This window comes from Arabidopsis lyrata (assembly GCF_000004255.2).
Source record: "Arabidopsis lyrata subsp. lyrata unplaced genomic scaffold ARALYscaffold_2, whole genome shotgun sequence".
Lineage (NCBI taxonomy): Eukaryota > Viridiplantae > Streptophyta > Magnoliopsida > Brassicales > Brassicaceae > Arabidopsis > Arabidopsis lyrata.
In genome coordinates, this window is record NW_003302554.1 from 18,673,983 (window position 1) to 18,685,361 (window position 11,379).

The 11,379-nt window shown below is 37.7% G+C and overlaps 3 protein-coding genes across 6 annotated transcripts; 2 read left to right on the forward strand and 1 right to left on the reverse strand.

Annotated features, from left to right (window-relative positions):
* The first annotated feature begins 790 nt into the window (after positions 1-790).
* LOC9325309 (ALA-interacting subunit 5) lies at positions 791-3,260 on the forward strand. Its single transcript, XM_021034986.1, has 8 exons — positions 791-1,092; positions 1,505-1,563; positions 1,685-1,759; positions 1,839-1,952; positions 2,048-2,118; positions 2,195-2,492; positions 2,571-2,860; positions 2,982-3,260. The coding sequence occupies exons 1-8, from the start codon at positions 1,020-1,022 to the stop codon at positions 3,037-3,039; spliced, it is 1,038 nt and encodes a 345-aa protein (XP_020890645.1). The 5' UTR covers positions 791-1,019; the 3' UTR covers positions 3,040-3,260.
* A 169-nt stretch (positions 3,261-3,429) lies between these two features.
* Positions 3,430-7,670, forward strand: LOC9323851 (ent-kaur-16-ene synthase, chloroplastic). Of its 3 annotated transcripts, none has more exons than XM_021034982.1 (15): positions 3,430-3,556; positions 3,650-3,733; positions 4,024-4,076; positions 4,179-4,467; positions 4,549-4,729; positions 4,833-5,050; positions 5,128-5,248; positions 5,354-5,451; positions 5,541-5,758; positions 5,821-5,945; positions 6,073-6,171; positions 6,358-6,573; positions 6,662-6,806; positions 6,896-7,141; positions 7,295-7,670. In XM_021034982.1, exons 2-15 carry the CDS (start codon positions 3,688-3,690, stop codon positions 7,607-7,609), a joined length of 2,370 nt encoding a protein of 789 aa, XP_020890641.1. In that variant the 5' UTR covers positions 3,430-3,556; positions 3,650-3,687; the 3' UTR covers positions 7,610-7,670. The 3 variants fall into 3 exon arrangements, with proteins under 3 accessions (XP_020890641.1, XP_002887787.1, XP_020890642.1); XM_002887741.2 differs by having other exon boundaries at positions 6,662-6,803; XM_021034983.1 differs by lacking the exons at positions 3,430-3,556; positions 3,650-3,733 and adding an exon at positions 3,823-3,910.
* Positions 7,671-7,790: 120 nt separating this feature from the next.
* LOC9323852 (inosine-5'-monophosphate dehydrogenase 1) lies at positions 7,791-10,155 on the reverse strand. Of its 2 annotated transcripts, none has more exons than XM_021034984.1 (5): positions 9,513-10,112; positions 8,774-9,375; positions 8,484-8,663; positions 8,149-8,406; positions 7,791-8,058 (listed from the first exon to the last, which is right to left on the reverse strand). In XM_021034984.1, the coding sequence occupies exons 1-5, from the start codon at positions 9,913-9,915 to the stop codon at positions 7,987-7,989; spliced, it is 1,515 nt and encodes a 504-aa protein (XP_020890643.1). In that variant the 5' UTR covers positions 9,916-10,112; the 3' UTR covers positions 7,791-7,986. The 2 variants fall into 2 exon arrangements, with proteins under 2 accessions (XP_020890643.1, XP_020890644.1); XM_021034985.1 differs by having other exon boundaries at positions 7,794-8,058; positions 8,774-9,372; positions 9,513-10,155.
* Positions 10,156-11,379: the final 1,224 nt, after the last annotated feature.

The following is an 11,379-nucleotide window of genomic DNA, read 5'->3' on the forward strand; positions in this document are numbered from 1 at the left end:
ATCGGGTTTTTTTTTTTTCGTCTAAATTTATTATTAATTGCAAATTATGAGAACTGAAGAATATCTCTATTAATCTGTAAATTTGTTACAATTCTTTCCGACTCTTATTAGATCCACGACAAACTACATTTCTTTCTTCGTGATCTTGATGAATGTCTCCATTAATCTGTAAATTTGTTAATAAATTGCAATATCTGGGATTCGAACCCCAGACTTCTTAATCAACTCTTGATCAACCAATGGGTCAAAAGGCTTATACAATCGTTTTTTTTTTATTTATAAAATTAATATGTGACGAAGGCAAACATAAAATTGGCTTATTTTTTTCTGTATAGATATATTTTTTTCTGTATATACTCTAGGTTTGAACGGAGGTTGGCAGCCGCCAACCATGGGAGCTGCCAACCTCCGTAGAAGTCTATCTCCATTACATACAGAATTCGAGGCTCTTCTCTGGGCGATGAAGTGTATGATTGGTGCAGATAATCAAGAAGTGGCGTTTCTTACAGACTGTTCTGATTTGGTGAAGATGGTGTCTTCTCCAACCGAATGGCCGACGTTTTCAGTGTACTTGGAAGAATTCCAGAGTGACAAGGAAGAATTCTCATCCTTTTCTTTATCTTTAATTTCTCGAAATGCTAATGTAAAAGCGGATAATCTGGCACGAAAAATTCGTACAGAACCGCTTCATATCACATATGTAAACAACATTCCTTAGGAATGACTCTTTTGAGTTATAATTAATTTCGGATGACAAAAAAAAATAAATAAATATTATTAATAGAATTAGAGGCATATTTCCCTCCCATGTTAACAGCATTTGTCAAAGTCGTCTTTTTTTTTTCCTTTGTGAAAGTTTTGCTTCTTCATCTAAAAGATCTATCCATCTTCCCCAAGTAGATGTAGATTGTCTCTCTCTCTCCTATCTCGTTACCCTAACCTAACATTCTTCCCCTCTTTCGGTTCTCGCCGTCGATTCGATTTTCATCTGATTTTGTTTCTCATCAATTTCTTCGGTAATGAGTTCCACCGTCGGAGGAGGCGGATCGGCTGAGCCTTCCGGTGTCAAGAAAACCTCTAAGCGACCAAAATGTGATCTTTCTATCTATTCCTCCAATTTCCTTTTTCAATTTTTCTGATTTGTGTCCAACTTTGTTTTATTTTTGTCCCTTGGAAATTCTCGTCTTGTTTTTCTTTCTTTCTTGGAATGGTCATTGAATTTACATAAAAATGAACCTTGATTCTTTGTTTATGGTGTTGCTATACCACGATCATCATGTTTATGAATGTTTTGTATCATGGACACATATCTTTGATTTGTAATATGCATTCTTGTATACTCTAGGTTTGAATGCAGATTCTTATTTAAAAGAGATAGCTAGGTTGTTGAATTTTTTTTTATGTCACATTGGTTGAAATCTTTTGTTCGAAAACTTTTAACCATTAATCAAAACTGTATGGTGGGCTATGGATTCTCTCTTCTTAACAACTGTTTCTTTACCAGATTCTAAGTTTACTCAGCAAGAGCTTCCAGCGTGCAAGCCAATTCTTACTCCAAGATGGGTAAGTTCCATCACGGTTATCTCACATTCTTAGAGGCACACGTGCAATGTTACAATAATTTGAAAAGAATGCTTCTTACTCTTTTACTCTTTTCTTTTTGTTCATGGCCGGCCATTTGCAGGTGATCTTGACATTTCTAGTCGCTGGGGTTGTCTTCATTCCCCTTGGAGTGATCTGCTTATTTGCTTCTCAGGGAGTATGTGCATCATGCTAATGTTTTTTTTCCAGCTTTGATTTTGTTGTTTATTGAGGATATGTTTTATTCATACCTCAAGGTCGTCGAGATTGTTTATCGATATGACACAGACTGCGTTCCACCATCTTCTAGAAACAACATGGTCGCTTACATACAAGGTGAAGGAGATAAGATATGTAACAGAACAATAGCGGTATATATCTTCTTCTATGGCAATTTAGTGTTCCTTCTATGATTTGAGTATATTAGCTGTTCTTCTAGGTATGACTCTTTTTTATTTTTTTCCAGGTGACAAAACCTATGAAGCATCCTGTCTATGTATACTACCAACTTGAGAATTTCTACCAAAACCATAGACGGTACTTTGCCTTACTTATCTGTCACTTTCCCTGCATTAATCCAGTTACTCCTCTGGTTGATTATATATATTATTAGGTATGTGAAAAGTCGAAACGATGCACAACTAAGAAGTCCAAGCGAAGAGCGAGATGTGAAGACCTGTGCACCTGAGGATAATGTGGGTGGAGAACCAATTGTTCCATGTGGTCTTGTTGCTTGGAGTTTGTTTAACGATACTTATAGCTTTTCAAGAAATAGCCAACAACTTCCTGTGAATAAGAAAGGCATCTCATGGAAGAGTGACAGAGAAAACAAGTTTGGGAAAAATGTCTTCCCTAAAAATTTTCAGACAGGAGCGCCAATAGGCGGTGGAACTCTCAATATTTCTAAACCGGTAAAAATCTTTCAAATCAATCTAGATTCCTTTTCTGATTTGGATGTTAACAAGTGTAAAGAGTTGTCTGTTGGGTAGTTGAGTGAGCAAGAAGACCTCATAGTCTGGATGAGAACCGCGGCTTTGCCAACATTTAGGAAGCTGTATGGGAAGATTGAGACGGACCTACACGCAGGTGATACCATAACGGTCTTGTTGCAGAACAACTACAACACTTACAGCTTCAATGGGCAGAAGAAGCTAGTGCTATCAACAACTAGCTGGCTCGGTGGAAGGAACGATTTCCTCGGGATTGCTTATCTAACAGTAGGCAGCATTTGCTTGTTCTTGGCTGTTACATTCGCGGTACTGTATCTAGTTAAGCCAAGGTACGTCCTTCTCAAGGTCTTCTTCATTGTGTTAAGACATTATTATACTTTGGCTTTTCAGATTCTGGATAAGAGTGTGTAGAGTGAAATGATATAGTTGTCTTGTGGGTTTCACTTACAGGCAACTCGGAGATCCGTCGTACCTTTCGTGGAACAGAAGTGCTGGAGGTTTACAATAATAATAGAGGTCTTCAGATCCCTCCATCGTCAAACGGCTTAGTTTTGGCTTAGCTAACAAAAGAGAAAAAAAAGGAGAATATATATAATTTGATATCGTTGAAAACAATTTTTTTTTGTCATGGCGTTGTTAAGATACTGGCCAGTAAATGGTGTTTAGAAAATAATGTAAATCAATTAGTTAGAAATAGCAAATTAATCAAAGAATTTCGTTCAGTCTTTAGCTTGAACCATTTGATATGTTCTTGTAGTTTCGCGGTGATTGGTTTTGGATGAAGAAATATAATTCAGAATTATATGCTTATGTTCTTGTAATAATAATTTCATAAAAGTAGTAGGAATATTTGTCGAGTTGATGTACACGTTATTTCCTCTTTTTTGATTATCCTTTGTCGTAATATAATTGGTCAAAAAAGTTTAATTTCTATGTTAATGACTTGTAATAATCTAGTATGAAGCCAGATTTGCAGAAGTTTTCGGGTCATACGGTCGTCACTCGTCAAGGCTAATTCCTCGCAAGTATACAATTTCTCTATCTCTGTGGTCGCTTTCATTTTCACAATCGGGAATTGACTCTCACTGTCACTGTTGATGATGATGACATCTCACTAGGTTGCTACGACGCCGTTTCGGCTGCTTCTGGTTTCTCCATGTCTATCAACCTCCGCTCCTCCGGTTGTTCGTCTCCGATCTCAGGTTAGTGTACTCTCACTCTCGATATCTCTTTTTAATTTTTTTCCGGCATTGGTTGATTTCTTCGCTTGCATGGTCTTGGTGATTTCTCCAGCATCATTCTGCAGTTTGACGCTACTCTGCGAATTGCTGTTTGATTTGATCTTTCTTTCTGAATCATATGAAATGTTTATTTCGTCGGTAAAATTGAAATTGAATTTTTCATTATCTTCCTTTAGTGAGGGTTTCGTACTCATCAAAAATCTCAATTATTCAACGTGAATCAATTGGCAATGTTCTCTTGTTGTGTGCAGCTACTTTGGAAAAGAGATTGGAAGCGGTAGATCAGACAAGAGCTAACAATGTGGTAAAGAAACTAAACAGCTTATTTTGTTTACTTGCTTCTACGATAATCTTGAATAAGAGGAACATTCTGGTCTAGACCAACTAATATTCTTAAACTATCCAGAGTTTTGAGCAAACAAAGGACAAGATTAGGAAGATGTTGGATAAAGTGGAGCTTTCTGTTTCGGCCTACGATACTAGTTGGGTAGCAATGGTTCCATCACCGACTTCCCAAAATGCTCCACTTTTCCCACAGTGTGTGAAATGGTTATTGGAATATCAACATGAAGATGGATCTTGGGGACTTGATAATCATGACCATCAATCTCTTAAGAAGGATGTGTTATCATCTACACTGGCTAGTATCCTCGCGTTAAAGAAGTGGGGAACTGGTGAAAGACAAATAAACAAGGGTCAGTTTATTTTTTCTCTTTTGTTACTATTTCACTTTTGGAAGATTCATGGATTCATGTGTGTCAAAAAAAAAAATCCAGGTCTCCAGTTTATTGAGCTGAATTCTGCATCAGTCACTGATGAAACCATACAGAAACCAGCAGGATTTGATATTATATTTCCTGGGATGATTGAATATGCTAGAGATTTGAATCTGGCGATTCCATTGGGCTCAGAAGTGGTGGATGCCATGATACGAAAAAGAGATCTGGATCTTAAATGGTATACTCCTGCTCTCTTATTAGCATACTCTGACGCAACTGAAAGATTGTCTTGTACAGAAGTCTTCATTTCAACAACTTTTGATGATTTAATGTTTGTTCAGTGATAGTGAAAGATTTTCAAAGGGAAGAGAAGCATATCTGGCCTATGTTTTAGAGGGAACAAGAAATCTCAAAGATTGGGATTTGATAGTCAAATACCAAAGGAAAAATGGGTCACTGTTTGATTCTCCAGCCATAACAGCAGCTGCATTTACTCAGTTTGGAAATGATGGTTGTCTCCGTTATCTCTGTTCTCTCCTTCAGAAATTTGAGGCTGCAGGTATAACTATCAGCATGACTATCATTTCCGTTGTATCTAGAGAGTTCCACTGCTAATAAGTTTGCTTATCTTTTCAGTTCCTACAGTTTATCCATTTGATCAATATGCACGCCTTAGTTTAATTGTCACTCTTGAAAGCTTAGGAATTGATAGAGATTTCAAAACCGAAATCAAAAGCATATTGGATGAAACCTATAGGTAAATGCAAATATTGAAACTTATTATGACGATTTTTTAGTTTGACCTCAATTTTTTTAATATATTATTCATGATTTTTGGATACTATCGTTTACCAATAAACAGATATTGGCTTCGTGGGGATGAAGAAATATGTTTGGAGTTGGCCACTTGTGCTTTGGCTTTCCGATTATTACTCGCTCATGGCTATGATGTGTCTTACGGTGAAGTGACCTCTTTCTTTCAGATGAAAATAGCCTAGATTTGAGTTAAGTGATGTCCATGTTAAGCTGATACGCTGTGTTTGTTGCAGATCCGCTAAAACCATTTGCAGAAGAATCTGGTTTTTCTGATACTTTGGAAGGATATGTTAAGAATACGTTTTCTGTGTTAGAATTATTTAAGGCTGCCCAAAGTTATCCACATGAATCAGCTTTGAAGAAGCAGTGTTCTTGGACTAAGCAATATCTGGAGATGGAATTGTCCAACTGGCTTAAGACCTCTGTTCGAGATAAATACCTCAAGAAAGAGGTAGTCTCTTTTCTTATCTATCTTTCTGTGCTAGAGCTATCTGAGAATCTTATCTTTTTCAGGTCGAGGATGCTCTTGCTTTTCCCTCCTACGCAAGCCTAGAAAGATCAGATCACAGGAGAAAACTACTCAATGGTTGTGTTTTTTCTGCTGTGGAAAACACCAGAGTTACAAAAACCTCATATCGGTAACTTCCTCTTCATTCCTCTGTAGCTTGTGTTCTTTGTCGGCAATATGTTTTGGCACAGTCAGCTTCCTTTAAATGACAATCTAATCAGGACATTCATTCTCATTCTTGTTTTCTTCTGCTCTAGTTTGCACAATATTTGCAGCTCTGGTATCCTGAAGTTAGCTGTGGATGACTTCAATTTCTGCCAGTCCATACACCGTGAAGAAATGGAACGTCTTGATAGGTGCGCTCCCAGCTAAGCTTTTTCATTTATTCAGCCTTCTTGCATAAGCTAACTAGTTTTACTAATATATAACCACACACTTGAACGAGTTCACGTCATGACTTCAGGTGCTACTTTTTATTCGTTATATAGTCACAATTCAGCATATATCTGCATTTCTCGATAATGCTGCTCACCAACTTGCAGGTGGATTGTGGAGAATAGATTGCAGGAACTGAAATTTGCCAGACAGAAGCTGGCTTACTGTTATTTCTCTGGGGCTGCAACTTTATTTTCTCCAGAACTATCTGATGCCCGTATATCGTGGGCCAAAGGTGGAGTACTTACAACGGTTGTAGACGACTTCTTTGATGTGGGAGGGTCCAAAGAAGAACTGGAAAACCTCATACACTTGGTCGAAAAGTATATTGATTTGACTCCTTTCTTCAGAGCTCTTCCGCTGCTTGTTCCCTCTTAAAAAGCATAATCGTTCTTCGCTTACAAATTTCAGGTGGGATTTGAACGGTGTTCCTGAGTACCGCTCAGAACATGTTGAGATCATATTCTCAGTTCTAAGGGACACAATTCTCGAAACAGGAGAGAAAGCATTCATCTATCAAGGACGAAGTGTGACACACCAGATTGTGAAAATTGTTGTATCAATCATCCCACACAATTATATTCTTTGTTATCATATCCTAACAACTCATCTGACCATAGTTCATTGGTGCTATATCTTACACAGTGGTTGGATCTGCTCAAGTCTATGTTGAGAGAAGCGGAGTGGTCCAGTGACAAGTCAACACCAAGCTTGGAGGACTACATGGAAAATGCGTACATATCATTTGCATTAGGACCAATTGTCCTCCCAGCTACCTATCTGATTGGACCACCACTTCCAGAGAAGATAGTCGATAGCCACCAATATAAGAAGCTCTACAAGCTCGTGAGCACTATGGGTCGTCTTCTAAATGACATACAAGGTTTTAAGGTAAGACTTTTCTTAAAATTTTGAACTTTTAAGTAAAATGTACAGTTGAAAGATGGCAAAGACGCCTAAATCCAACAAAATAATGGTAATTAACAAACCTTTGCTTATAGATTCGGGATTATGTATCCCTTTTGATGTGTTTTTTTTTTGCAGAGAGAAAGCGCGGAAGGGAAGCTGAATGCGGTTTCATTGCACATGAAACACGAGAGAGACAATAGCAGCAAAGAAGAAATCATAGAATCGATGAAAGCTTTAGCAGAGAGAAAGAGGGAAGAATTGCATAAGCTAATTTTGGAGGAGAAAGGAAGTGCGGTTCCAAGGGAATGCAAAGAAGCGTTCTTGAAAATGAGCAAAGTGTTGAACTTATTTTACAGGAAGGACGATGGATTTACATCACATGATCTGATGAGTCTTGTTAAATCTGTGATCTACGAGCCTGTAACCTTACAGGAAGAATCTTTAACTTGATCCAAGTTGATCTGGGATGTAAACTCAGTATATGAAAATAAGACTTTGGTCTTCTTCTTTATTTGCTACTGAATAAGAAGAGGTTTGTTTAGTTTAGGAAAACAAAGGCCGCCTGTTTTCATTAATTTTATAGGGAGTCTTTTAACATAAATCAATAAATGTGATGGAAAATAGCAAGTTCTTTTCAGATTTCAACAAATCTTCTTATAACTTAGTAAGTACTAAATATAGAACAGTATTAGAGAAAATTTCATGTCATGAGACAATGTGAATCATGTCAATAAATGAAAAACTAAGATTTTAAAGTAATATATAAAAATAACATGGAACATAATATAAGAAACACTCGTCAAAAATCCTCAATTTTTGGCGAAAGCTTAAAACGATTTCTTTTCATAAGAAACCAGCCCGTGAACTCCTCCTTCGACCTGTGCTGCACCAGTTCGAGCCTGTCACAAAAACCAAACAGAATTTGTTCTAATCTCAGCAAAATTAGAGAGTTTTTGGGAACCAGAATTGAGACAACACGTTTCATTCACCTCAAGCCTAAGGATGTCTGATCTCAACAGGTCATGAGCAGATTGCAAGGAAGAAGCACCGAGGTCTTGGAAACCTTGTTTCACGGCGTGCATTGTGTAAGGTATCAGCTTCAATACTGAACCTTTATCCGCGACTGCTCCAACCACTCCTTGAGCAATCTTGAGTTTTGTTTTATCTCCTAAGTATCTTTGGTCACTTCCTTTAGTCATTGCTTCTAGCGATCCCATTCCACGGTACTTCTTGATCCTCTTGCCGTTCTATTATTACAACAAATGATCAAAACAAACAGCGTTTCAAGACAAGTTAGTTAAACCGAAAGAAGATGTGACTATACCTTATACTCGTAACCCCCGGGAGCCTCAGTACTTCCAGCTAAAAAGCTACCCATCATAACAGTTGATGCTCCAAGGACGAGAGCCTTTACAATGTGACCTGAATTTGAGATACCACCATCCGCTATAACTGGAATCCCGCTCTGAGCCGCGATCGAACAAACCTTGTACACAGCAGTAGCCTAACAGTTCCAAATCACACAAAACGAAGGAATCTGTTTAGTTACATAAGTCACAAAGTTTACACCTTTTAGAAGAGTAAACAGTTAGGATTCAGAGCTTTTTCATTTACCTGTCCACGACCAACTGCACAAACCTCTTGAGTGGTACATATCGAACCAGATCCCATACCGACTCTCAACCCATCAACTCCTGCTTGGATCAAATTCTGTGCCTGGTACATTGTCACAACATTGCCACCAATGACATCCAATTCAGGGTAAGTATTTTTCACATACTTGATCATCTCAAGCTGGTAAATAGAGTTCCCTTGCGAACTATCGAACACAACGGCATTGACCCCAGCATCAACCAAATGCTCCAGCCTCTCCTTATCAGATTCCCTCGTCCCAATCGCTGCACCAACCATCCACTCACCGTCAGGACCCACGGTCCCTGGTCCTGACTTGGGATATCCTTTAACCCTCTCTATATCGTCCTTTGTCACCACGTTCACAGTCTCACCATCCCTCTCAAGAACCACAAAGCCCTTTTGCTTATCTTCTAAAACAAACTCCAATTTTTCAAGATCAATGTCCCATGGTACACAGTAGTCGCTGCTATCACAGCTCTTCATGTAATCGTAAATCTTCATCTCCCTTTGTTCGTAATTCATTCTCGTCCACTGCGATTTCGATACATAGCCTAACAATTTCGGAGTCGTCATTGTTCCTGCTTTAAATCAGTCAAAAAGCAAACTTAAATTTCACTATTGAACTATTGTAATTGACAAATTCAGATTCTTTTTGCAACAGCTATAGTCAAATCCTTAAAACAGTAATAGATTCCTGGAAAACGAACATGATTCTCACCTGTTTGCGTGACAAAAACGAATGAAGAAGGACCAAAAGCATCTAAAGAAGTAATCTCATACTCCGGGAACTTCACACCGGCGTCGGAAGCAATCGGATGTTTAAGCGACTTGGCTTGGCGAATAATCGATGCCTGAGCGGCGATGTCACAGTTATAGTGCACGATTCCAATCCCACCAAGGGCAGCCATAGCAGCAGCCATGTGAGACTCCGAGACAGTGTCCATCGGAGACGAAACGCAGGGTATCGAGAGAGGCACGCGCCGGCTAAGGCGCGTGGATAGAGAAACAGCGTCTGTGGAGAAATCAATGTAGTGAGGAAGAAAGATGACGTCGTCGTAAGTGTAGGAGTATCCCTGAGCGAAGAGCTTATCCGCCGCAAACCCGTCCTCGAATCTCGACATGGCCGGAGACAAAAAGAGAGGCGAAGTGAATTAGGGTTTAAGCGGAAGGGTTTTTGCTAACGGAAGCAAGGAAGACGACAAATTGAAAGTAATTGAATTGAAGTCGTTGGAGCGTTGCTGCGACTTGTGAGAGAGAGAGAGATGAAGTTAGATAGTTTCCTTTATATAGTGCGAATCAAATTAGATTGATGTTCTTCCTTTTTTTTTGTTTTCTATCTATTTTTCTTCTTTTTCTTTTCAGAAATATTTCCATCTAGATTCGTTTTCTTCCTTTTTCTATTTTTATTTTTGCCGATTTGAGTTTTTAGTGTTTACCACTTTTTCACGAATTTGTCTTTTTGTTCCATTTTAAAATTAATTTATATAAGCAGAGAAAACAAAACAAATAAGCTTAATGAGTTTCATGTGATGGTGCCTTCAGCAAATACAATTGCTAAAAGTGTGACAAAAGATGGTTGATTTCATTCATATATGGGATTTGGAGTACCGCCATGACTCCACAATCAAAATTTTGAATTTCTTTTTAGTTTTCTTTTTGTCTCTTTTATGTTATTTTGGTTTTTTGAATTTTGTTTGGATGTTATATTTTAATGAACAGATGAAATAAGTAAAAAACATAAGAAAATGAAACTTCTATTCATTTTTTTTTCTCTAGACTCATGTAATATTAGATTTTTGAATTTTCTGATTAATACTAAAAAGATAATTTTCTTCTTTACCACGGAGTTTGAAACTAAAAAAATCGTAAGTGTTCGTGGCCGGACCATAACATGTAAAGTAGTCCAATTTCAAACGGATCAAACTAGTGAAAAGAAATAACTCTAAACTATTTTTGGAGAGACTCCTTCCAAAAGTCACTAGACCACTATTTACTTGATTACTAAATAGATCATATTGTTTTATAGCAACGAAGTTTTCGCTAGTTCACCGTGATCAAATTGCATGAACCAAAAAAAGTAGTGAACCAGGACGCTAATCAACAGCAAAAAGTAGCAGTGTGAGTGTGTGACATACTTACATTTCACGTGTTTGAGTTTGACAGAATGATATTATAGACAGGAGTAGAAGTTTTTCTGTAAGAAAAAGATGTCGTGATGAGAATGCGTATAATGTTACGAAAGTGAAAATAACAGGGAGCATTGCAAATGTCAAAGATTGAAAGGAATTATTAGTGATAGTAGTTAGTAGATGCAACGTACCACAAGTCTAGAAGACCTAATTCCATTAGCAAAAGCAATATACGTATTTAGCATACCCCATTTATAAATTATGCCATTCCCAAGGAAATTTGTATTTATAAGCTTTAATTGGTTACAACTTACAAGTGAGCGACCCACCTAACGTATTATATCAGAATTTATTTGATATTATTCGTATCCAACAAAAGGTGAAAAGTGAGAGATGTCTTCGTCTTCATGCATGCATCAGAAGAAATCAAAATGGCACCCATTAGCAACAATATCA

Bases quoted from the DNA above. Each gene is read 5' to 3' on its own strand.
- LOC9323852 (XM_021034984.1), bottom strand. From the start codon at position 9,915: ATGTCGAGATTCGAGGACGGGTTTGCGGCGGATAAGCTCTTCGCTCAG. The intron at 9,376-9,512 runs GTGAGAATCATG...ACTGATTTAAAG, and splicing joins CGTTTTTGTCACGCAAACAG to CAGGAACAATGACGACTCCG. The intron at 8,664-8,773 runs GTAAATGAAAAA...TGGAACTGTTAG, and splicing joins GTGCAGTTGGTCGTGGACAG to GCTACTGCTGTGTACAAGGT.
- LOC9323851 (XM_021034982.1), top strand. From the start codon at position 3,688: ATGTCTATCAACCTCCGCTCCTCCGGTTGTTCGTCTCCGATCTCAG. The intron at 4,468-4,548 runs GTCAGTTTATTT...AAAAAAATCCAG, and splicing joins TGAAAGACAAATAAACAAGG to GTCTCCAGTTTATTGAGCTG. The intron at 5,946-6,072 runs GTAACTTCCTCT...CTTCTGCTCTAG, and splicing joins GTTACAAAAACCTCATATCG to TTTGCACAATATTTGCAGCT.
- LOC9325309 (XM_021034986.1), top strand. From the start codon at position 1,020: ATGAGTTCCACCGTCGGAGGAGGCGGATCGGCTGAGCCTTCCGGTGTC. The intron at 1,760-1,838 runs GTATGTGCATCA...TCATACCTCAAG, and splicing joins GCTTATTTGCTTCTCAGGGA to GTCGTCGAGATTGTTTATCG. The intron at 2,493-2,570 runs GTAAAAATCTTT...TCTGTTGGGTAG, and splicing joins CTCTCAATATTTCTAAACCG to TTGAGTGAGCAAGAAGACCT.